Source organism: Lepisosteus platostomus, chromosome 9, assembly GCF_059453375.1.
Source record: "Lepisosteus platostomus isolate fLepPlt1 chromosome 9, fLepPlt1.hap1, whole genome shotgun sequence".
Classification (NCBI taxonomy): domain Eukaryota; kingdom Metazoa; phylum Chordata; class Actinopteri; order Semionotiformes; family Lepisosteidae; genus Lepisosteus; species Lepisosteus platostomus.
This window is the reverse complement of record NC_142619.1, coordinates 39,252,776-39,278,193: the sequence shown is the minus strand read 5'-3', so window position 1 is coordinate 39,278,193 and position 25,418 is coordinate 39,252,776. Positions and strand designations below refer to the sequence as shown.

Genomic DNA, 25,418 nt, shown 5'->3' with positions numbered 1-25,418 from the left:
CACTATACTGGGGCATTAGGACCCACCTGGACCACAGGGTGAGCGCCCCCTGCTGCCCTCACTAACACCTCTTCCAGCAGCAACCTTAGTTTTTCCCAGGAGGTCTCCCATCCAGGTACTGATGAGGCTCACACCTGCTTAGCTTCAGTGGGCTGCCAGTTGTGAGTTGCAGGGTGATATGGCCACTGGCAATATAGTAACTATAGTAACATAGCATAAATACTCAGGAAACTAATTTCAAAGTCAGTTAACAGGTTCTCTATATTTATGAGAAATACTTAGTAATATCCTCCAGAGCAAATGACGCTTGTTTTCGACCCTTGGGAGGCTGCACAGTAGCATGAGCTGCACAATCATGTTACTGTATTTGCTGAAATGGATGAAACAAACATTCAAAGGAAACAGAAGACTACAGAAAACTATTATAATCTGTGACCAAGAGACTAAACCATGTCTTCCAGGAACTGTTTATGTGGACTTTTTGAGCATTATATTTATATAAAATAAAAAATAATATACAGTACACATTTACAATAGATTACTGCTTTACATTTTTTTTCAGAAAATACAAAATGCAGCTTCTCAGGTACTGAGAAACAAAGGAAGGAGCAACCTGTGAGCTGTACATCACCACTCGCACGATACCCCAATGGCAGCCAATGGCAACGGTCAGACTATCTCAGTTCACCCATCATTCAGGTACCAGTACTGCAAATACCGTACCAGTACAATGTTTTCTACCCAGTATATTTCAATCTCATCACCTTTAGAAAAATACATTGTACTCTATACTGAATATTACAGGAGTATAGCAATGGGAGTTAGCTATTCACTTTAAAATAGTTATTGTTATTAAAGATTTATTTGTACTTAACATTATTAATAACAGGCTCCATGATACAGAGGACAGACAAACCTGAAGACACGACACATTTTTAAGCACTTTTTTAAATGCCTTGTAAGAAGGTACAGGTCTGTATTCCACTTGGTATGGGACAGATATTGAGACTGGCCATAAGCTTTATAAACCCTTATTACAAAGTCATTCCCACGGAAGAAAATGACATTATAAGAGGACAGTATTGTAAAAAGTTTTGATCGATTTCAGCATTCATGCTTCCGGTGGAATGCCTTTGTATCTCCTGGATAGGACACAGTGCTAGTACAACGGAACACGAATAAAGCACACAGTAATACAGACAATATAATTATCTGTGCGAGACAACTGATCATAAAATGTCAGCTGTTACCTCAAGCAGCATTTCAGGAGGCCGATAATTTCTAAGCCCTAAACACAAGCAAGGACTGGAAGTAGTCTGTAGTAATTAGAGAGAAAGTTAAGAATATGTTATAAAAACAACATCAAGGGGGATCTATTTTAAAAGATGAGTGTTGAAGTTTGTCACAACCATGCCACATTAATACTGTATGTCCCTCCACAATATTAACGTTTTAACACACACCCTTTTCAAAGGCGACTTACAACCACAGAATCCCAGGGTTATTCACAACACTAAAAAACAATGTTCTTTGTCACTTCATACAGTAGAAATTCCAGTAGAAAAGGTTCAACAGGTCTCTTCTGGTGACTTGTACCTTTCTGTTCAGAATGTTTCAAAACCCAGTAAAGACCAAGTTTTTTTACACCATTACATTTAAAGAGACAGTTTACATTCCATTTGGAATCATTAGATTACTAACAGAAGTTAACAGGTGAATAGTTTAAACCTGTTCATACCAATAAACACCAATTCAGCCCCTTAGAAGCCATTTGCTCATTTCTGCTTGAACCAAATAAAATTTCCACTTGGGAGACAAAAAAGTTCCACGAATTCCAATGCATAAGTATGTCAGGCCATATTTACTTTCCAAGAAAAATAGAATAGCCTTTTTTATTCTATCCTCCACAAAATAATCATACCCTTTCTAGCAAATCAAGCTGCATGGTATTAGAATTGCAGATATCTATTATTGGAGAACACCTTCACTACACTCTGCTGAGATGACACAGGAACTGGAGTGCTACCATGTGACATCTACAAGATGGCAAACCTCTGTGGTACTCACCCCAAGAGTACAAACCTTACCGTCTTAACAGGCCTCAGAGATACAAAATACGCCTATGACATCCTTCAGAGGACAAGGGAAAATAAACCACAAATCTCTAAGGAGCACAGCCTTACTGAAATCAAATCATCCTTGAGAGTGGTACTTATTCTTTTTAACTGCAAATTACAGCAATTAAAGGTCTGTTAATTCTGCCAACCAACTGATAAGCATCTCAGAAAAAGCTTAAATTCAGAATGTACTGTACTTGTTTATTTCAAGGCTTGCATTTCAATTAGTCAATTTTCCCTGACCACAAAAATATGCTGCTAATATACAATGCATTTCCCTCAGTGATAAAAAAAAATATATTTTGTGTGACGTACAGAATTGCATCCATACAGTTCATACTTCACCCGCTTCTAACCTAGCAATATTAATTTACATCTCCAAAAAGCACAAATAATGAATTTGCACAGCTATTTTTGTAATTAACGGTTGCTGGTGATCTCTGTTGTGTTGTTTCTCATTGTTCTAAAATTTGTTTTTGTACGGTCAATTTTATGCAACCCTAGAGCAGAAAAACAAATAACAGCAACTGAGCAACGTCTATTTTGACTGCTCATTAATACATTACACAAATATTACACTGGTTTGAACTTCTCATGTGCAGCATAACTCAGAAATGACACACACAGCATTAATCACCCCTAAACCAAATCAGAGGGTTTTAATCGAAGCTTGGGCAGAGGTCTTGCCAGCCTGCAGAATACATGAGAAAACAAACCTTAAAGAGTACAGTACAGTGTAAGTGTATTGATAGAATATATTCGAATTAGCTCAACCTCTATTCCCACTTGTGCACACTGCCTGCTACCTAGTCCAAAAACGTTCTGCTGTCTGCCATATTAACTGGCACCAAATACAATTCGTCCTGCGATGTATTAATTTAAGAGAAAAAAGAACAAAGGCAGTCTAAATGCCATCGGAAAGAAAAGTAAATCAACGACTGCCATCCCCCGTTTGCTTCTTTAAGCAGCAAGATTAAAGCAAGCCACTCAGGCTGCTCTCTAGTATTATTAATCCTGAACAATGGACATTCTTTGTTCCTCTTGAGACTCCTTCATTCAGTCAGACTGACTGAAAAGGCCTTCTGCAATCACTGTGCCTTAAGCTCTATAGGTCTTAAATTATTCTGTGTAATAGCATTAATTTTACAAGCCATTAACCATTTGAGGAGAACTGATAAGAAACAGTTTCTCATTGATCCATGAAAATATCTAAGAACCTTTACTGGAAAATGCTTAGTCAATAAGTGAATAAGACTCCACAATTTAACTGGCAAAAGCAAAGTTATTTAGTCATTTTACTTTCAATTTGACAACTTAACCACTACAGGCTATTTTTTAATTTTGTTCTCATTTCAAAACACTTAAATCTGTGTGATGTGTTTCTGAAAATGACAATCCAAAACACGCATCTTCCAGCAATTGCAGTCACATTCACGTTTAACATCATGTCTGTTCAGAAAGCCAACCCTCTAACTAAGCCTTGCACTTTCTGCACAGTGCATCCGGTATTCTTTTAATTGCATTTTACAGAAATAGCTAGGGTGTACTTTCAATCCAAAACAAAAAAAGTTATAATTAAAAAAATTTCATTCCAGCGGTTAAAACGACTCCTGGCAACTACATTTAACTGCAAATGTACAGTACAAAGTAAGTGCAGAGGAAGGACAGAGTAACCCAAAAGCATGCGCTTTATAAAATCTGCCTCAGCTCAGTCAGCACTTTGTGGTTTCCTCTAGTTACGACGCTAAGCAAGTTTAGGGAGACCAGAGAACTGAGACAGGATTAGATAATGTTTTTAACCTGATGATAGTTTTAAAACACAAAAATGGCTAGACCTTACCTGCACTAAAATTGACTATATTTGTATATATTAAATCTCTTATCTCTTTTTATGATTCAGTAAGTATTATGGAGAAGGCTCTTGCTTCGCCAATATTCACTCTTATCCATTCTATTTCCTGTAACTTCCACTTGAGTTTACACAACGTAATGCTCTGCAAAATATTTGTAAAACATAGTCAGATGAAAAGCTACACATCATTTCACACATTACAAAGTGTTACTTGCTAAGAACTAAAAAACAAGTAAAGAATTTACTAATAATTAATAGGCTTATCTAAACAGTACAGTGTTTATCATAATTTCTAGGCATGTACACTTCTACATCAAGCACAGACACCTCACATTGGAGAATGAAATGTCTGTATTTGTAATCAAATTCGTCATCTTCATGGGCACAGTGAAAATGTTCATGAGGAAGAGAAGCAGCTTCATTGTTTTTACAAATTGACTGTAAAAATATTAAATTAAATGGTTTCCTTTCCTGGATAATGTTGTATATCTGAAATGTGTCTGTCTCCTTTTAAGTAACAGCTTTAAAATCACATCCTACCAGCTTCTTTCTCTGCTGACACGGCAGTACAGAAGACATGACCCCAAGACTGAGAAACATCAAAATAAGGCAGCTTATCAAAGCACCGTCTAAGCCAGCAAATCTTTTAATACTTTTTTTTTTAAGTTTGTAACAAATTGCAGAAAAATTAAAACATTGGGTTGCTAAAGAAGTTCTGCAGATGAGAAACAGCACCCAGCCTCAGAACAAGTCAACCTCAGGATATTTCTTCTAGGTCAGGGTGACTTTGTAAAGACTTGACAACCAGTTATTAAGAGGAAAGTATCCAAAATCGGTGAAAGCTCATGAAACTTTTGAAGGTCTGCCAAGAAAGTGATTGATTTTCCTTCAAACGTCTAGTGTTTTTTGCAATGACTGTGCCCATCTGAAGGCAGAAAGCCCTGCTCTTGGGAGCAGAAAATCAACCGTCTTAGAGCAGGGGTGGACAACTCCAGTCCAGGCAGGCCAGAAGGATTTTGGCTTTCCTTTTACCGGAGCCCTTAATTGAACAAAATGAAACCTTTCTACTTTCTTACGTATCTGGAGATTTAAGAAAAACGTTTAAAACCTGCTGGACAGCAGCATTTAAAGGCCACAATTGGGAACCCCTATCTTAGAGTCTAAGAAGCTTAATTAAAGCTTCCTCAAGTGGACATCATGATACTGATGGCTGAGGCTGATACTTCAGAAAGCAACGTCATCCTGAACACCCTCAACCTAAAATCCCAACATTAATATTGAAAACTATGTACAAACAGGCCACTAAATGTTTGGAATAACATACTGTCTGGAAACCCAACCATGGCCACGTATTCCACCAAATAAAACCAGTTGTAACAGAACTAATGTCTGGGGCATGTGGTGACTGTGGACAAAGCCAGGGAAGTGGTTATTGTGAACCCTTGAAGACCTTTTTCTTTTTACAAACCAACAAAAAATAAAAAAGTAAGAAGACTTGCCAATATCACGTGAATTGCACAACCAGATTCACCACATTCCCTTTCACTTCAGCGCAGACACTGATTTAGATAAATAATTGAAATCTTCTTATGCCCACAGTTTATTTGCCTAATATGTTAGGTGATATGGATTAAGCAAACTGCTTATAATAGCAACAGAGAATTAAATGCTCCATACTCTGATAAGCATAAGAAACAATGTCACCTGCTTCTTATGACGACTGACACTTGATTCCTAATTGTGTCAGGCTATTGGCTTCAGAGCTCCAATGGTGAAATCACTCAATATTACATTAATAATATAAATGCATAACTCATGCAATGGTGATACATGTTTAATTTGAGTTAACATATTTTACTATGCAGTATTTTGTATTTTATCTTAATAAACAAGCTGATTTTTACTGCTGCATTTTATTTAGTATGAGAAAGGTTTTAGTTGACGTCTGACCCAATGTCTGGATTAGAAGAGAAGAGAGCAGGCCCACACGTTGCATCTGCTGTTTTCTTGTTTTCCTATAGTTGTCCCAATAAAGTTTGATAAGCGTCCAGTGAAGCTCTGTTTCCTTTATACGAATGCCTGCAACCTTAAACCAAACCCAGGATTTTGCACAATGTTAGGACATAACCACATACAAACAGGCTGGCAATCATCATGCACTGTACTGTACATTAATACAAATATAATGACTTACAGTGCAGGATCTCAGATTACAAATTAAGCAAAAATAGACCAAACTGTCTGTTTTAAGTCATACCTGATTGTTTTAAGATTTGTCAATGCTCACTTTGTGCCACAGGGCCTAAGTCTTCATGCACAGTACTGTATTTGAATTCTTTAATATGTTTCTTGGATTACAAAATGTTGTTAAGAGTTTGACAAACAGCAATATCCAGAAAGCATGCTTAGTCAACGGTCAGGCACAACACTGACTAAATACTTCAGTGGAAGTGAAATAGGGGATCGTGGAAAAAAGGAAATTAAATATATATATCCCGAGAAAGCTTATAAATGCAGTCACTGACCTGACATTTCAATAACACCCAATTCATATTTCATGATTCATAATTTAGTATTTCAGAAGTATTGGCTGCTGACATTATTAGTTAAAATGTTTCATAAATCTTGAATTCTGGAGATACAGGGCAACCAGTCTAATTGCAAGACATCTGTTAGGCTTTGTTTCAAGGCTGTCTGGTTCAAAGTAGATTGTCACAGGGAGGTCACAGCTGTCCTGCTCACAGCTGTTGATATACACATATCTATACACACTACTACTAATATCCCACATTGAGACATACAACAGACAATGGAAACATCGAAGCAGCCTTACTTTATTCAATAAGCTTAATGAACTGTAGACAAAATAAAACTTGAGAAGTGACCGTTTGATTGTTTAGGGATGAAATAAAGACTTATTACTTAGAAATAAAGAAAATAAATGAATTGCAGGGGACCATCCGAAACACTTCCAGGGAAACGCTTTGAAATTAACTCAGCTTTGATGAATTATTAATATGGATTCCTTGAAGTTTGTCTTGTGCGATGTTTGATAGAAGTGTTCATGCTTTATGAGTAAAAACATTTTGACATACTGTAAAGCTAGCTGAGTTGCTAAATGCAGGATCACAGTTTTCCATGAAATACCAAAACAGGAACAAGTTGATCTATTTTAACAGTGTCACAGTAATCCAAAAATTCTTAACAACTGCAGTACGTGCTAAAATACATGTAGTACCTACTGTAAACACAGTACAGATACACCCTTATATGAATTTAAGTGAAAGAAACTTCTTCAGTTCACAGAACAATTAATGTATTCTGTCTTGAGTCTTTAAGAAATGCAGCCATTACTTTTACTTAAATTAATTAAAATATTACATGTACATATTACATCCATGTCTATCCTGACTTTTGAAAGGTCCCACGCCCATCCTATTTGAATAGATGGTCCTACATCATTCATTTACTTCCCTGATTTACTTCCCTACAGATTTAACAGCAGCACTGAACAGACAGACCTATTCCAGTGGAATATTGTAATACTTAACAGATCAGGAGACTGAATGTTCAACCTCTCAACACATTTTAAACAGACGGATATCTATTAAAGGAGACAAATTTTTAACTCACATTAGTGCATTCCCTGAAATGAATATGAACAATTGGCTAATTTTACCTGCTTGTAAGTGCTATTTGTTCAAGCATTCACATGAATATCCCATGAATCAATGCCTTATCAATGATCAAACACACTATTACCTACATCAATTTTAATTTGGTGGATGATATTCTCAAATATCACAATTAAGTTCCTTTATAAAAGTACAATATAAGAAACCAAGTTAAGACACCTAATAAGAAGATCTTATATTTTGTACAAAAATGAGCACTGGACTGACTGTTTTATACCTAGCTGTTAACTCAAATTATATCTATTAGTTTGCCATTTAGAATAAAATAATGTATTTTTTTTCTTGTAGTATTTTTCCTAAAAGAAAATCTGTGGCCCATCTATACATCCCATGTTTTTGTTCTTTAAAAATTGGTTATGTATAAGGATAACACTGTGGAAAATGTTTCTTTTTGAGTGGTTTTTCACTCCTCCATTCACAATGTTACCATTAAAAACTTTAAACTTATAAAAAAACTGAGCTAGTTCTAGTCATCACCCTTTCACAGCTGGGCAACATAGTACATAGACATGTTTTCTGTTTTATTCTCCGAGTTTCACGTGAGGTGCTCTGAAAAATAAAATGTATCCAAAATGGCTAAAATCTACTAATGCGTCAAAAAAACAAGACTTAAAACAATGATGCCTTAAGAGGTTTTAGCCTCAATATTTTGCACAGCAGACGTCTGCTATTAAATGACTTCACGACTGTTGCAAGTGTGGGTAATATCTGCATCCAAATCCATTGGATAATCCACTTCAAACAGCACTACCAAACACTGAATTCCTATGAGAAAAACGGACATAATTAGCTGAGTCCATCATGGATTCCTACTTACTCCAGTAGAATTAACTGTAATATAATGCCCTGCTTGACTCTCATTGAGACCGGATATGTTTATTAACTTTAATCACCTAACACTACTGGCTCGACTTGATTTAACTTCTACTAGCTAGGGAGAAAAGAGTGAACTCACCATGAATAACCTCAGCAGACGCCTGGAGGGATTTGCTCAAAAGAATTTAAATACTTAAATAACATTACCAGTCAAGCTGAGGTCTAGACTTGAGGGATCAGTCAATTCAAAGGATTGAATGCAAAACTGCACCATGTACAGCTGCCATCATATCGATGAATGCCATATAGAGCCAACTGGTGATCTTTCACAACCTACTTAAGACTCAAGTCAAGTAAAGCTCAATTTCCATAATTTGCTAAATTGCTGTCTACACATCAGGAGAAAAGTGACAATAAAAAAAGAAGTCATGGGTATATAATTGAGTCAAAGACTTTTTAAAACTCAGCACTTTTAAAAATCTAGAATCACTACTCTTACAAGTCAGTTTCGGTCAAGGGGCTTGATGAGGGAGGCCATTTAACAGGGGAACCAATGAATTGACCAGTTTTCAAAGACTGGAGCTCCATTTACATCCTAATTCAGTTCTTCAGATACAGCAACTGCATTTCTTCTTCATACTTTTAACTATTCACTCATAGAGATGTAATATTTTATGCTCTACATTTTCAACAAATAAAACACCTAAGTAAATAAAAACGTAAACACCAAAGTAAATAAAAATCCTTCAATAGATGCATTCATGTACCTGAATAATATGATTGACCTGAAAGAGATGATAACGAGAGTGTTTCAACTTTTTCAGTTGCCCAAAATAATATAAAGTGAAAGTGGGAATTATTTAGATTATACTTATTAGACAGCTTTGTTCAGTCATCCAGGAAACAGCTTATTTTCCCTCATTATGAGATTTTTCAGTTTATTGTATTGGCAGTAAATATCAAGAAAGAGGCCTGAGATGGTCATAGTGGAAAGACATGCTTTCAAACAGCACATCTATGATTATGCAGCAAAGCACTGCACAAATTAGTACAGCAGGAGACTATGAGAAACTAAACCTACTGGACAAACCTGTGATGCTTGCTGCATAAACAACACAAATGTATCCTGATGGCAAGTAAATCCGCATCACAACAACAGGGCAAATGACAGTACGGTATCAGCAGACCCATTAAAACAGCCTTAGGGAATATGGCTAAAGCTGTACAGCTTTTGGAAGAGGTTAATCCATTCTGTGAGGGATTAGTCTTAGCAACAGAAGAGGGTCTTGCACTGTATGTGTCTGCCATTCATTGCAAGCTTCTCCAGCCAAAAATATAAGCATTCATCTGAAAACCACACTGAAGACTGTGAAACTTGGTCAACAATCCAAGGGCTCTGCAGAGGCTTAAATAAATAACTGTCCAAAACAAGGGCTTTGCTCTGCTCTGCACCAACTTCAGTGCTATAGATTCTCATCTGGCAAACTGACATTTTGTTTTAAGTAACAATCCCTGTGTATTTCTCCAATCAAGAAAACACGTTAACAGAATGTAGAAGACATGACTGATGAAAATTGTACATCACAGTAACAACTAAAAGCCATACAGGGTTACCATATCATCCACATACTGAAAAAGATGCAAGGCCCTATCGTTATCCCTTAGACGTGTGAATGAATCATTTCCTGCTGTAAACAGTATTCATGAAATGTTGGGTGGCAGGTGGAGTGAAAAAACAACAGGAAGCCAAATAAGTTACTATACCACTCACCAAATACAGGAGCTGTATCTCCTATAAATTAACTCACAATTCAAAAGAGGCTCCACTTCATGCAAAAGATATACAGTAAAAACAATCAACAGGACCAGTTAGATGTACTAGTTAGACTCTCATTAATAATGGCTAACAGTTATGAAGATAACTGGAAATCTAGACATAAGCAAAACAGCAAAAAGGCCAATAAAGTGCATTAAAAGACTGAACATTTCAGACCACACATTTTTTCAAAGTGTTTCAGAAAGTTAAAATCTGCACAACAGTGGACAGAAATAGGTTGCCTATGACTTTTCCTGTTTTCAGTGTATTTCAATCATAACAGGTGTGACACCGCAGCACTGAAGCCCATAAGATAGAAACTTGTAGCCTGGGTGAAAGAAACATGTTTCCTATATATCTGTAACGTGAACGTTATACTGAAACTTCCAGAAACAACACTAGTAAAAGAAAAATAAAAAGTAAGCCTTTACTATTGGGCTGCGGTAAACCTCTGCAGGTAATTTAAGGTCGTCAAAGTACCCCACCCCATACATATACACATCTGTGTCCAAAACAATCAAAGAACCGACAAGCACTCCCTAATGTTAACTACCATACAGGATTGTCAGATGCGTGCTTACCAGAGAGTCAGTCGAAAAGAGACTTGCTGAAGAGAGAAAATGTATATTCAGAGACAGAAAATATAATATCTGAAGGAATACTGGACAAAAGTTTTAAAACCAACTGTACAGTCAAACAGAAGATGACTAACAAGTTTTAAATTGGAGTTTTGAAATGAATGGTCTATTTTTGTTATATACACGAGCACATGTTTATCAATATGTATTGAACTGACAATAAGATAACAGCTAATTACATTTATGACTAGATGGATTTGTTTATTACATCATTGTTGTTTCTTTTTGAAAAAGGAGTTCCTCTCATGTGGACTGCCAGCAATTAAGGAATAAGGAATTACTTATATGAGACCACTGTCTTGCCAGAGATGAAGAACTAGCCTGATGAAGACTTGTGTATGCCATTAACAAGTACAAACAGATGCATTATTTTGGAATAGAGAAAGTATGTGCACAGTTGCTTTGCCTATTTTTATAGATTATTACTGGATACCACCTCAATAATTTGGGGGCACGCGTTCTTTTTCTTTCTTTTTGGAATACAGGATAAAGTCAGCTCTCATAGCAAACTGGGTCTTTAAAACAAATGGTAAATGATTCTACTCAGAACCTACAGCCTATGGTATACCTTTGAGTCCACAGAAAATGAAAGCTCAAAGCCCCTCTCTTAAGACAGCTTATCTCCACCAAACAGAGCCCATGGCCATTGAACGCTGTTTGCAGGAGAGGAATTAACACTGACGCTACCACACACAAGCTGCCCATTTGACATGCCAGCAGGAAAGAAGGACTGCAGAGCAAACAGCACAGCCTGGACCAATAAATATCAGCAAATTAATGTTTTGGGTTATTGAAAAGAGATGGATGGTGACACACGATGGAAAAGGCTTGAATGCTGAGCCTGCAGACCTGTGTGTTACACCTCATGGCTTTGTGCAGTGGAACTACAGCAGGACTGGACATCCTTACAGTTCAGCTGTCAAAGGAAAGACAGAAAAAGTGATAAATCCAAACTCTTATGGATGGTACTATAAGTACTGCCAAAATGTTTAATTAGTCTTTCCATGCACAAGCCATCATGTTTTTCCAGATCCCTATGTTTATTGGCAGCTGACAAAAAGACCATTTTAATGTATTGAAAAGTGCTTCCAATTTATTAAATAGATCTAAGAAACATTTAGTGCAGTAATGGAAGATGCACTGCAATGTAAAGGTTTAATTAATTGCATAAACAACATCAGGAAAGTTAGATTAGCAATAAATTATATGAAATGCAAGACAATGCTCGGCCATCCATCACTAAGTTAGGTTTGTCGTCGGGATCCAACACATCTGGACCATTGATCTGGTTAAAAAAAAATAGAGACCACAAAACATGAGCCAGGTTTCAGTGTGGAAACTCATGCCATCAGTCTCAACAGGGCCTGAATAAACCTTGTTTATGTATGAAAATGTAAATTACGAGATATTTGGCATCTGCCTTCCCTATAGAATGAACACCACAAAATGCACGTTCACTAGCCTGACAGAATCTGACAAACACTCCTATTGACTCCTCGTGCATCACAGCTCTATCAGATGAACTACCTGACATCACTGACAGGACCTTTTTACCTTTTAGCTGATCTTTCAGCTGTTTTTTTTTTTCTGTGTAGTGCAAGAATACTTTGTTTGTCATTCCAGTAAGAAGACCTGCTTCCTAGATTTATGTTTATGGTATCCTATGGAGGAAACACAATTACAGTCAAATAATGAAAACCATTTCCAAAAGATAAGTCATTTTATATTGTTAACGATTTGTTAACCATTAACTAAGTGTTGACTTCAAGCTGTAAATCAAGTCACTCACAGCTCTTGGGTCCTGAGGTACTTTTTGTGTGGAGCTTTCATGCTTTCTCCCTGTCTGGTTTCCTACGAGTTCAAATTTAAAGTTGTAAAACAGTCAAATAGGGGCTCTGTCATTGTGAAGTGAAATTTACAGTGCCTTCTGAGACCAAAATATCCTACATTTGAAGTCATGATATCAAACCCTATAAAGTTATTTGAATATCTGTCGTCATTGCAATATTTCAAGCAACCACACTGTACTTTCCTTCTGAACAAATGAGTATTTGTAGGTGGAAGGTGGAAGAAATCAAATGCAAATTAACCGATCCAGCCTGTACCAGGTTGGTGAAGAGCAATACCCATCCCCAGTCTTCACTAACTGAATCCCATCTGTTAATGGGAGATGTGCATAATGAATTGAAAGGAGAAGTGTCTTGATCCAGAGCCTTGTTAATTATGCTGCTGTCAATAACTGAGAAGGTGTGCCAGGGGGAAGCTGATGCAGATGTCAGAATGTGAAGATCAAATAAATCTGGAAATTGACAATCATAGTGGAAATAATTTCATTTTGGTCCAATATTTACTAGCAACTGATTTCTACTGATTGTACTGTTTCATATTGTAATTGATTGGTTTAAACTGTACATCAGATAACATTAACTAATAATATAAAGATTACCGACAGAATGTAAACTATCGAAATTATTGATTTAATTATTGATTACTTTAAAAGTGATGCAATAATAAAACAGGCTGTTCTGGGACTTGAAATGTGAAGTGGAAGGTACTGCTGATTCTCTGATCTGAAGATACCAGTTGAACGTTTTCCACTCGAATTTCCACTAGTCAGGGGAATTGGGACTGACTGCAAAAAAAAAAAATGAGAGGCACAAAAGGTGGCAACTGCTCTCGAGATATATAAAATATTTAGCTGTAACTTCTAGTTCTAGTTGAGATATTTAGAAATTTTCTAAATGTGAATTTCATTATCGCCCATTTTACGTTGCAAACCATAATAATAACGAATTACGTGATATCTCCTAAAATAATGAAACATGCCAATTTAAATAGAATTTGTGCTAAACTTACAACAACGTAACATTGAACGTGTATGTATGGAAACAAATAAAAAATGCTAGCTTTGTGTTGCGAAATTCACTGAATTCACTTAAGAGGAGACACTAATCCCCACGAACAATAGTAACTGCTTGAGGTGCCTTGGTTCGATAAATGCATGGTTGTAACTTTACACAAAGAAGCAGCTCACCACGGAAATCTGTTCATCGGTTTGTTGAAAATGAAATCCTTTTACAATATTCACAATCCCAGCAGTGACTGACTGATGCAGCTACAGACAAAACACTTTGCTAATGCTTGAGACAGAAGAGCACCTCTGTTTTGTCTGTTCAGTAATTCAAAATGCTGTTCGGTGCTTACCTCGATTTTGTTTACGGTTTCACAAGCTGCTCTTACAGGTGATTACTTTGATTGCTGATTTTGAATATTGATGGTTTCCTAATCTGGTAGTGGTACTGTCATACACAGCTTCGCTGATTTCTCAGTGTACTTATCTCTTCTCTGACCTCCAATTCGTTTCCAAACGCAAGCCCCTGGCACTCTTTTTACCGTAACTGAAGAAATAAATGTGCACATAAATCTTTGTATTGGGTTCCTTTCCCTCAACGCAGATGAAATCTTAATCCCTTCACAATTGTTGGTAAACAGTATACTTCTGTTAAATACATTAATTCCAGCAATATTCTGGTGTGTCTAAGTTAATCACAGCCTGTAAATAAATTAAAAAGAGTTCCTAAAGATTCAGAATTAAAGTAAAGTATGATCTAGCTGTTATTTTAAATTTTCTATATGCTCACTTAACTCTACCACAGATCCAGTGCCTGTCTAAGCATCTGATTTGTTTACTTGAATTACTTTCTATTAAAATGTATTTAGGAATTGCCAGTTAATTTATGTGGTAACATACTGTGAATCTCAAGAGTTTTGTGAGATTCAATGGTTTCCTTTGCTGTTCTCCACCTCCATGCAGTTGTTTTCACACTTCACAGAGCATGACATCAGAGAGCTTTTCTTCAAATTCATATTCCGACATATATTTCCCAAATAATATCCCCCCTTCTTTCTAGTATTATCCTGTATCACGCATTATGGATACAGTATGATATGTAGGATATAATACCAGACAGTTGTTTGAATTGTTTCTGATAAATGTCTGTAATCTGTTTATAATACTTTCACACTGAAGAGGTAATGTTCTTTTCCACTGTCAGTCTTCACACATATGACATGTTGATATGTTCATTAACTACTGGAGGATGGAGTTCTATGACAGACATTTTGCCAGCACTTCTGCTATTGCATGGATTTATTTTTCTGGGCTTCATCTCATGGATTGCAGGTCATATTGAACTATAAACTGACTACACAGTACCATCTAGTGGTCTGTGATCTGCATCTCAGACTTCTATTCCCCATAAACCAGGGGAAACTAATTTTAAGAAATGAAACAAACTAAATGTCATCATCATTTTGCTTTAAGAATTGTCTTGTAATAATAAAAGTGAGAATTATTAAAATAATTCCTGTGAATAAAATGATACACTCTTATTTTATATAAATCATTTAAAATTCATCCATCCTTTTTCCAATTGCTGTATCCAGTACAGGGTTGTGGGGAACCGGAGCCTATCCAGGCAAGAAACGGGCAGAAAGCAGGATACACCTTGGATAGGATGCTAGTTCATCACAAGTCACACTAAGACATAAATACATACCTGCTCACACCAGGTCCAGTTTTCCCAGAGGCCAATTAACCTACCAGTATGTCTTTAGACTGTGGGAGGAAACATATGCAAAACTGGAGAGAACATACCATACAAACTCCACACAGATAGCACCACAGGAATTGAACCCAGGGCCCCAGCACTGTCATACACTAATATTAACTACTGTGCCACCATGCCTTGCTCTCATTTAAAATAAATTATCTCAAAGTGTTTTGTGGCACATAAACATCCATAAACCCAGACAACAAAGAGAATAAATGCAAGGAAAAAAAAACAGGCCACACAGGCCTTTTTGTAAAAGTAAGTTATAAGATTATAAGAATAGTTCCAAACATGTCTGAGTCCCTGGTTTCTTTGGAATGGTGTTACAGAAGTAGTATTAAATTAATAAAACTCACATAGTTACATATGTACATTAGCATATACACATAATAACATATTTGAAAGTGAAAATACTGAAACGGTTATTTACTTAAGATTAATGTCATTTCTTACTTTACGTCATTTTTGAAACATTATCAAGTTTTCAAACAGAGTTTTTCAGGGTTTTGATGTGGTTTTCCCATTCTAGCCTAATACGAATATGGAGTCATGCTCCAATAACCTAATAAGCACATGTATTTATTGATGTATGCTTTTTTATCTCTGTGCTATTTAATGGGTGGCGCAGAGGCACAGTGGTTAGGCATGACCCCTCACTGCACTGGGGCCCTGGGTTCAAGTCTGGGCCTGGGGTGCTATCTGCATGGAGGTTGTGTGTTCTCTGCATGTTTGTGTGGGTTTTCTCCCACAGTCCAAAAACATTGTGGAAGGTTTACCAGCTTTTGGTCAAATTGGCCCTGATGTATGTGCATCTCTGTTTGCATCCATCTTCCCCATGATGGACTGGTGTCCCATTCAGAGTGAACACTGCCTTGCACACTTTGATTGCTGGGATAGGCTCTGGTTCCCCTGTAACTCAGAATTGGAAGAACTGGTTAGAATATGGATTCTAATGGTTCTGTTTAGTTAGCTCTCTTTGTGTGGTAGATTATGTGAAGAAGGAAAATGTACAGCACTACAAGGCAGGCTGATAACTTTAATAATTAATATTTAATATATTAAGTCTCACATGGCAGAGGCATGAGTACAACAATGAACTGGTGTGAGCTGTCTTCTGTAAGCAGTTTGAAGTCCTTTGATCACAGTCCGAAAGTCAGCATCTGACAGATAATGCTTTAATTCCTAGTACTCCTTTAAAGTGCTGCAGGAGTCTAAAACCTGCTTAGCGAGTGAATTATTTTTGTCAAATGTACATCTAGTCTCCACTCCACTGCTGTCTTGCTCAGATCCTAGGAATCAAATTTCAAAGCTCAACAGAACCTAAAACAATGCAATACAAGCGCCTTTGGCTCAGAGGTCATTTGTGACATTAACAAAGCATGTAACCATAACATATCAACATATCAGCATATGTTATGTAATCGTAGCCTATCACAGTGCACATCATAATGTGAGATGATTTTATTATTTAAAAAAACTCTCCCTAAAGTTCTACCTCAAAGGTTAGTCATTAAATTTAACTCTCTGGGTGTTTAAGCTAATGTGTGGATTGAGAACAAATTAACGGTTAGAAGTCAGAAAGTAACCTAGTGATTAAATGAGGCAGTTCAAACAACAATGACATAATTAGTGGGGTACCACAGGGAACTGTGTGAGCGTTTTCTTCATTCTGGCATAACCAGTACACCTGACAAATTCACAGATGATTTTAAATGGGATCCGCAAACACTGTAGAAGCAGCGTAAAAATAGCTAAAATGCAGGACTTGGCAAACGTAAATAAAATTGAATTTCAACAAGGAATTCAATGTGGGTAACAGGAAGGTACATTAAAAACACAAGATGATACATGACACTGGTTTGAAAGAAGGAACAATCTCATCATTGTTATTCTCTAGACAATGTAAGGAAGCATTTTATAATGTCAACAGAATGCTAGGATCCATAGGGAAGTTAGAATTATACAATGCACTTGTAAGACCTTCTTTACAGTGTTATATTACAGTGCTACACCAATATGATAGGGTAGATTACCATGCAGAATCAGCTAGAACACAGTTCAAGCTCCCACATAATACAAGTTGACTAAACTATTTCAGGAAAATAGTGTGTGCAGAGACTAACAATCTTTCGATGCTAAAAGGAAATGAGATGTGAGGGGGCAGAGTCAAAGAAGGTGAAACTCGAGCAGCACGTTCAAAATAAAACAGAACATCCCAGAGCCCACATTGTGAGGATGGGTGAAAAGACAAACTGAGAAGTTTTCCCCGTAAGACTTACTCCAAAGTTGGCTTTTCAATGAAAAGAAAAGCGCTGCACTAAAGACAATAAATTAGATTGTCTTATTCAATTGCTTTTTTATAGGAACAGCAAAACTAAAAGCATCATCAATGGGATTAGAAAAGATGGGGAGGGTATGTAACTTTAAGAATAGATGTTTAGTGGGCTTCTAAATATGGTGAAAGAAATTATGCTGATCATAAAACTTCAGAATTGTTTGTGGAACATTTTAGAGTAGTACTGTACTTAACCTGTAAATAGAAAAGCAGCTCACAATCAGTAGTTCTTGGATGCTTTTACTGCATTTGAGAATATAATGATCATCTGTGAGGTTATTGCAAATTATATTTTTATTAGGTCTGCTCGGTTTCTGACAAGTCAGTAATAAAAAGCAATAGTCTTTATTCCAAAGCAGGGATCTCAAACTCAATTTAAGTGTCTTATGGTTTGTGAACGACACAATCAACCTAATTATTTTCTGAGACCTTTTACTTTGAATTTTACTGTTGATTATTCAAAACATTCACCTCTAGTTAGTTTTATTACAATTAAGTAGCTCATTAAAAAAGAAATTAGGGCAAACCTTTGTTGAGGAAAGCTATGAAAACAGGCCCCTCAGGACCTGAACTGGAGAACCATCGTCCCTAAAAGGCTAAAGCCAGTTGACTTTTTATAAGATTTAATCTGAAACGTTAGTGCTTAGCAATCTTAGCAATTTTAATTGTGTTCATCATCTTTTCAAATTGACATCACACTCAAGCTGGGGCCTGCGGCTGCTCTACCTGAGAGGTCGTTTGAGGCACAGCAGCTAGAGAGATTTGTGTCGCTCTGTTATCAATCTGATCTGCAGTGCTCTACTCCATGGGCGGGAGCTCAAGTGTTGCCCTCACCGATTAGAGCCTGTTAACAAAGTCTGTTTTATCACATTGGTGTCAGTAGTGAAAGGATGTGACATCGATTGGTTTGCCGTGGCCCTTACTGGGGGCCTGGAGGGGGAGAGAAAAAGGCGAGCCTCACCTTGAAGTCAGGAGATAAGATTAGGGCACTTTATTGGCCATATACAATTTCTTGTAAAGGAATTTGTCTTTTCGCATACCCCAACTTGCTCTCCACGAGACAGACAAGGAGAGAAGCCTGGGGGTCAGAGCACAGGGTCAGCCATTTATACGGCGCCCCTGAAGCAGTTGGGGTTAAAGGCCTTGGCCAGGGGCCCAACGGAGTAGGATTCCTCTCCCGGCCGCGAGATACAAACCAGCAACCTTCCAGCCACAGGCGCAGATCCACAGCCACAGTCCCACCGCCCCACCCCAGAGGAGTGACACCATGTCTCAGAGGAGGGTGCAGCTCACAGTATTGCAGGGAAAATTAGCTGCAATGGACTCGCTGGATGAGAGGAGGCATCTCCTCAGGGGCAAATCATTGGAAGCCAGTGATGGGCCACAGAGGTCTGAGCTTGTCAGCGCCAATGCTGTGATCAGCACTGGAGGCTGAAGGGTGACTGAGTGATGCCCAGACCCAGGAGTCTAGGAGTGAGTCATGTTTCTTCTACATGGATGATGGATGATTATATTGTATCATTGTCATTGTTAATAAACCTGTTAACAACAGCAAAAATAAAGGTTAGATTTCTGCATTTAATTGAGTTTAAAGAAAAGTGAAACTTACTCCTGCTCAGAAGTATATGCCAGATACAGGCAAAATAAAGTAACAGAGGATATTCTGAGGGGGCTTGATACAGTATAAGCATTCAAACTCCTTAAAGGTATTAACAGTCAATCAAGGGGCACAAATGGAAATTAAGAGGAAGTGTGTCAAAGCCTTGTGGGTGTCTAAAAGAAGCTGCACAGCTATGGTGATGAAACTGATGCCATTGGATTTTTCAAAAAGCTTTCAGGAACCAAGGGGGTAAGATATGTAAGCCAAAAGGCTTGTACTCTTATCTCTTTATATGACAGAAGTTGTGTGTCAAGCAAACAAAAATCAGAGATTGCATGGAAAACTCTATCATGCCCATTCATAAGTCAATATCACGAAGCTTTTATGACCATATTGATCTCCTTGGTTTTTCAATGATTGCTTTAAAATTAAGTGTATTATAATATATACAAATAGTACATTACACTAATTATATATTATCCATACTAATAAACTATAGTGTACTAATAATATATTTCAAGTGTACTGATAGTCTCTTTTTAGTGCATTATTGCACAATCCTTATTTTCTGTTCTGTGTATATAAAAATAAATGTTTCTCAGATCTGATCTCAGCTGTTTCCTTGTCTAATTCATTAACTGCTATGAAATCATTATGTTCCCCATTGCGGGAATAAGGTTCAGGTTCAGTGACACTCAATTTGGGTCCTAGAATTCTAGAGTTGTAGCTGTGTAGATTTTATAGGTAACCTGAAAGCCATGCAAACTAAATACCTGGCTAACAATGACAATATCATAAGCTATTGGCAATTAAGTCAATATCTGAATTATTCTATTAATCCATTACGAAATACAACAGGCTCTGTTGGTATCCATGAGTGAATAAGACTGCTGCAGTACATGTACTACAGAACATTTAAGCTGTGACTGTAAAAGAATAGAACACAATGCCTGATAAACATTTTTAGTGTGTAAAACATTTGAAATACAGCCTCACAGTATTCCCAGCCTTAATACTTGGCAAAATCATACAACAAAAGAGGCATTGCTTCATTCACATACCTTTTAATTAACGGATGTAGTAGGTATCAAGAAGAAAAAGAAAAGGTGGACTAGAGTTTAGGGTCTCAAAATCCAATTGATTTTGGCCTGAAGTTAATATATTATTATAAATACAGTTATATATTGCAATTATGGAAATGAGTAACATGTGGTAATGATATCTCTCCATTGAGCTATCAATCAGCTATAAAGATATAGGTATTGACCCATATATTGTCTTAATGGTCAACAATGCTTCCTTTTGCAGAACCAAACTGGTCAACCACCACCTTGTAAATACAGGAAGTTGCGTTTCATCTTGACAATAATGGAAACCATTTCTTAGCTGGTTACTTCCCTGAAAGACAAATATACAAAAACACTACCTGGCCCTTGAAGAAGTGGGGAGTTCCGTTTTTTTCTTGAGACCCTGTCTCACATACAGTTTTACTTTCAAACAAGCCAAAAATATCAAATATCTGACCTGTCACAGACATGCTAATGTATTAATCACCATCAGATATACCTGTTCTTATAAAATTAGTGATAGATCCAGAAATGTGACACTAATGTGGCCAAAACTGTAAGAGGCCATGCTTAAAATCTGAGAGCACTGTGCCATTGGCGATCAGGAACAGTGAGACTGGTATAGATGGCATTCATGATGGACCGTTGTCCCCTGATCACATGCAAAGTTTTGAGAAGACTCAAGGTTCATGGTAGAAGTCAGGGATGGTGCTATAGGGTATCATGAACATGTGGTCTTTATCCCAGTGACCAGAAAGGATGTGGTATCATCGTAACAAAACAAAGCACTTAAAATGATTCTAGAACACAGATATGGTTTCTGTGTCACTTCTCCATATGCATTAAAACTCCTTGGGCTGTAATTCCCCATATACTATACATAACTATACAGCTTACCATTCAGCTAAACTCTCATTCATAGCCTTGATGGACATCACCAGGCTTTCATCATCTGCACCACCAAAGTCAACCTTTAGATTTTGAAGCAGATCATTATCATAAGGATGCAGCTTACTTTTAGGACAGGTAATTCATCAGCTTGAACATGCATTCATGAACAGCTCCTATCTATCTTTTTCCCCATCTAATCGGCACAGTATCTAATTCCTTGTCTTGGTCCCAGTCATGAACACATAGATTTCAGGTTTCCTGTCCTGTGGAAACCTGGAAACACACGTTTCTAGACACAAGTCACACTTCTATGTGTAATGCCAATGGCTGCAGGTGTTTTGTCTCTTTTGGATGTTCATTTTTCGAAGGTCTTCACCTGTAAACCTCAGCATAACACGTCTTGTATTATCTGAGAAGGGACTACCTTAGAGGCTCAGCAGAGACCTCTTCAATTTCCTAATGGATTTCTGTTTGCTAAAAAAACTGCTAATCAATACGTTTTCAAATAAACCATCAACAAATTTCCTGTATTAAACATTTATTCGTCATCCTAGGAACCTATTGACCAATGCACTAGTTTACACGGGTGTGTATGTTACGACTTCTACTTTAGTCGATATTTGCAGGTTTATTCTGTAGAGTCTTAAAAATTCGTATATTCTGACTATTCTGACTGTTTTTGTAGAGAGAACCATAAACCTTACATTTTTTTTATTAATGCATGCACTAACTCACTTAACCTTTTGTGTGTACATGTTAAACTGTAACTTCGATGCTAAACAAGAAGAAAATCTGGAGTCACTTCACGTTTTTAGTGCATACAAATCATACACGTTTTACGGTAAGACCTTTGTACCCGGAAATGGTACCTGTGCACTCCTCCTCAAATCAGAAGCGACTCGCTGTTGTGACTGACACTGCTTTAGTCCAATGATGTTGCCAAACAGACTAAAACAGACGGCGAAATATCCTATCCTAGTAAAGAAGGAGGAGCGCAGCATGGTTTCTGTGAATGGTTGTGTTTTTTTGTAGAGAAACAGGAAGAGAAACTGGAGTAAAATGTCTTTTGTAAAGCCTCTTCTTGATGATGTTGAAGAAGCCTAGTCTGATTAGCTCGCATTGGGAATTGAAGGCCTTCCAAATGTAGAGATCGCAAGATACTCTTGCGGTCTTGAACGTAAGCGGACAACCAAGGTAAGTCCCAGGGCGAATGGAAGTGTGAATCTCTGATGTCCATCGCGGATGACACCTAAAAACAAGACTAATATTTGTGTGCAAATGTCCGAAAATGTTTTGAATGTATGTTGAGTTTGTTTGTGTTTGGCTTCAGGCACAAAATTAATAAATAACGATGCTCTCCATACCTTCGGGAGTGCTGAAAATAAAACCGACCTGTTCAGTTTCGGTTTTAAGATAATTTGTTTTTACATCCTTACTTAAGTTATTGAAAATAAATATTGAATAATCCAGTACAGTTGGTGTATGTCACTAAGTACAAAAGCTCTTGTAACGATCGCATTATTAGTATTTTATGTAACATTTCATTGTTTGTAATTGAATTTGCCGGTTATTATTGTTGGCTTTGTGCAGTATCGGTTTATCAGCCTTGTACAAATAGTAGCTTGTAATGCTGTCTTATCGCATTATTGCCGCAATAACCTGTTGGCAACAATTATATGAGTGCGAAAGTAAAGTCGAAACTGGCATCTTATCTTGAAGTATCTGAATACAGTGTCTCAGATGCGTGGAACCGAAGGCGAGAGTCCCCTCAGTTCGTCTTTTGAAAATCGCCCTTTAAAATCCATTTGAAAACCGCTTGACGTTTCCGTTTATAACGTTTGAATAAGACTTTGCAACCAGTTTTTATCATCATAATCCTACGATTAACCAGTTAAATCGAGAACCACATTTTTTGCCAGCAGCCATATCACCCTGCAGCTCCTAGCTGGCCCCCTGAAGCCCAAGAGGTGTGAGCCTGGTCAGTACCTGGATGGGAGACCTCCTGGGAAAAACTAAGGTTTCTGCTGGAAGAAGTGTTAATGGGGCCAGCAAGGGGCACTCACCCTGCAGTCTGTGTGTGTCCTAATGCCCAGTGGAAGCCACTTCATTTTGAAAAAAGATCTATTGCCTTAATGAGCATGAAATAATAAACAGTGTCTAAATGGCAAAAAGAACACAATGATGGCTTGATGCAAACAGAAAATGGCAATTATCAATGTGTTTCAAGCACAAATCTCTTCCTTACGCAACATCATGGGTAGCCTACAACTTTCATGAATCCTATATAATCAAACTAGTTGTTGTCATATAAGGTCTTGTTCAGGATAATGTTGTGTAGTTACAATAATAAGAACGTGTTTTAGTTCACAAGCTAGTACAGTAATCTAGCTGTTAGATAGCTGGGGGGGTGGTTAACGTGCAACTTTGTCATCTGTGGGAGGTTAGCATCCAGCCTAAGCTTTTTTCTGCAAGAAACCCCGATAGGAGATGAAAATAAAACATGATTGTAGTTGTACTGAAATTAAGTGCAGGTAGAATAACTATTGTGCTGCCTCTGTCCCCACCCAAATCCCCGGTGGTCCCAGTTTGTGTTCCAGGGTGTGAGAAGGTTTCTGCAAGGTGTTTTAAATGAGAATGTCCCTGGCACAGAGAGTGCTCCTCACCTGGGTCTTCACGCTGGTCTTCCTCATCATGCTGGTGCTGAAGCTGGATGAGAAGGTCAACTGGAGCTGGTTCCTCATCTTCCTGCCCGTCTGGATCTTCGACACCATCCTGCTCCTCATGCTCGTGGTTAAACTGGTGGGCCGCTGCAAGCCTGGCTATGACCCTCGCAATGAAGCCCAGCACTTGAAGAGGAGGGTGTGGTACATGATAGCCATGCACTTAAAACTGGCCTTCTGCCTCACGCTGTGTGCCAGACTGGAGCAGCTCACGGTCATGAAACTGACTTTTGTCTTCATTCCGCTTTGGGTCCTTCTCGTAGGGGCCATGGTGGAGCTCGGGTACAACATCTTTCATGACAGGAGGGACTAAAGTTGGCATGAAAGGAAGAGGAAACCCAGTGACTTCTCTGCACCCAGCTTTCTCACAGTGAACTGAAGACTGAGTCTTCTGCCTGATTTGCTGTTATGAACACTTCTTTTCCTCACAGCTGGTTGAAAGCAGTATTAAAGCTGATGGTCAGGAGGTAGGCATTCATTGGCACGTTTCGAATCAGGGTGCCCGGAGCAGGCGTTTTTCAGAAATATGATGTTTGGACTTCAGTCTTGTGATGGTGTAAAGCCATGATTACTTCAGGTGTGGCACGAAAAATATAAAAAGGGGTATTTTCACATCAGCATTATTTTGTATACTTAGCTTCATTTAACTGATGTCAACAGTTATTTTCTGTGGAAAGCATAGTCTCTCAAGTTGTTTTTAAAGATGTGGTCTCTCCCAGAATGAATGCTGTTACTTGGAATGGCAGATTAATGCAAAATAAAAAGATTGACTTCCCTGGACCAGGAATATTATTCATTATTTTGGGCTAGTCATACGGACAGCTTTTCAATAATTCTAATATGTGTATGTATATATTCAGGGACAATGGATTTAATATTGATGTCAATGTCTGTTCTGTGTATTCCATGAATAAAGTTTCATGCCAGCATTGTCCAGAAAAGAATATGATTTTGTGTTATTACAACAGGAGACTGTATTATTACTACTACTTATGAGAAGCTATTAATGAAGACATAATTTTCATTTTGTAGACAGTTTGGGTAAGAAAAAAGGAAAGCAGAGTGAGAGGATTGGGATATATTATATATAATTTTAAATAAAGGGATGTTAAGTTCAGTTAATTGCCTTGGCTAGTAAGTGTCATTCTGTAGATTGAATTACATCAATTGTAGCCTTTCCCAGTTCATTCTTAAACAAAAACATTTCACTTTGAGTTCTTTAATGGTATCCCGACTTGACCAAATCCCCACATTGAAA

General features: G+C 37.5%; 2 protein-coding genes across 6 annotated transcripts in view; one reads left to right on the top strand and one right to left on the bottom strand.

Moving 5' to 3' along the window:
* Positions 1 to 14,313, bottom strand: part of phtf2 (putative homeodomain transcription factor 2) — a 100,828-nt gene extending 86,515 nt beyond the window's left edge. For all 3 annotated transcript variants that reach the window (XM_088644979.1, XM_088644981.1, XM_088644980.1), the window contains exon 1: positions 14,139 to 14,313. The gene's annotated coding sequence lies outside the window, so the exon portion shown is untranslated. The remainder of the gene's footprint in view (positions 1 to 14,138) is intronic.
* An 8,099-nt stretch (positions 14,314 to 22,412) lies between these two features.
* tmem60 (transmembrane protein 60) lies at positions 22,413 to 25,104 on the top strand. 3 transcript variants are annotated; one of them, XM_088644972.1, is made up of 3 exons: positions 22,413 to 22,634; positions 23,363 to 23,418; positions 24,026 to 25,104. In XM_088644972.1, exon 3 carries the CDS (start codon positions 24,069 to 24,071, stop codon positions 24,471 to 24,473), a length of 405 nt encoding a protein of 134 aa, XP_088501098.1. In that variant the 5' UTR covers positions 22,413 to 22,634; positions 23,363 to 23,418; positions 24,026 to 24,068; the 3' UTR covers positions 24,474 to 25,104. The 3 variants fall into 3 exon arrangements, with proteins under 3 accessions (XP_088501098.1, XP_088501097.1, XP_088501096.1); XM_088644971.1 differs by having other exon boundaries at positions 23,360 to 23,418; XM_088644970.1 differs by lacking the exon at positions 23,363 to 23,418 and having other exon boundaries at positions 22,414 to 22,634.
* Positions 25,105 to 25,418: the final 314 nt, after the last annotated feature.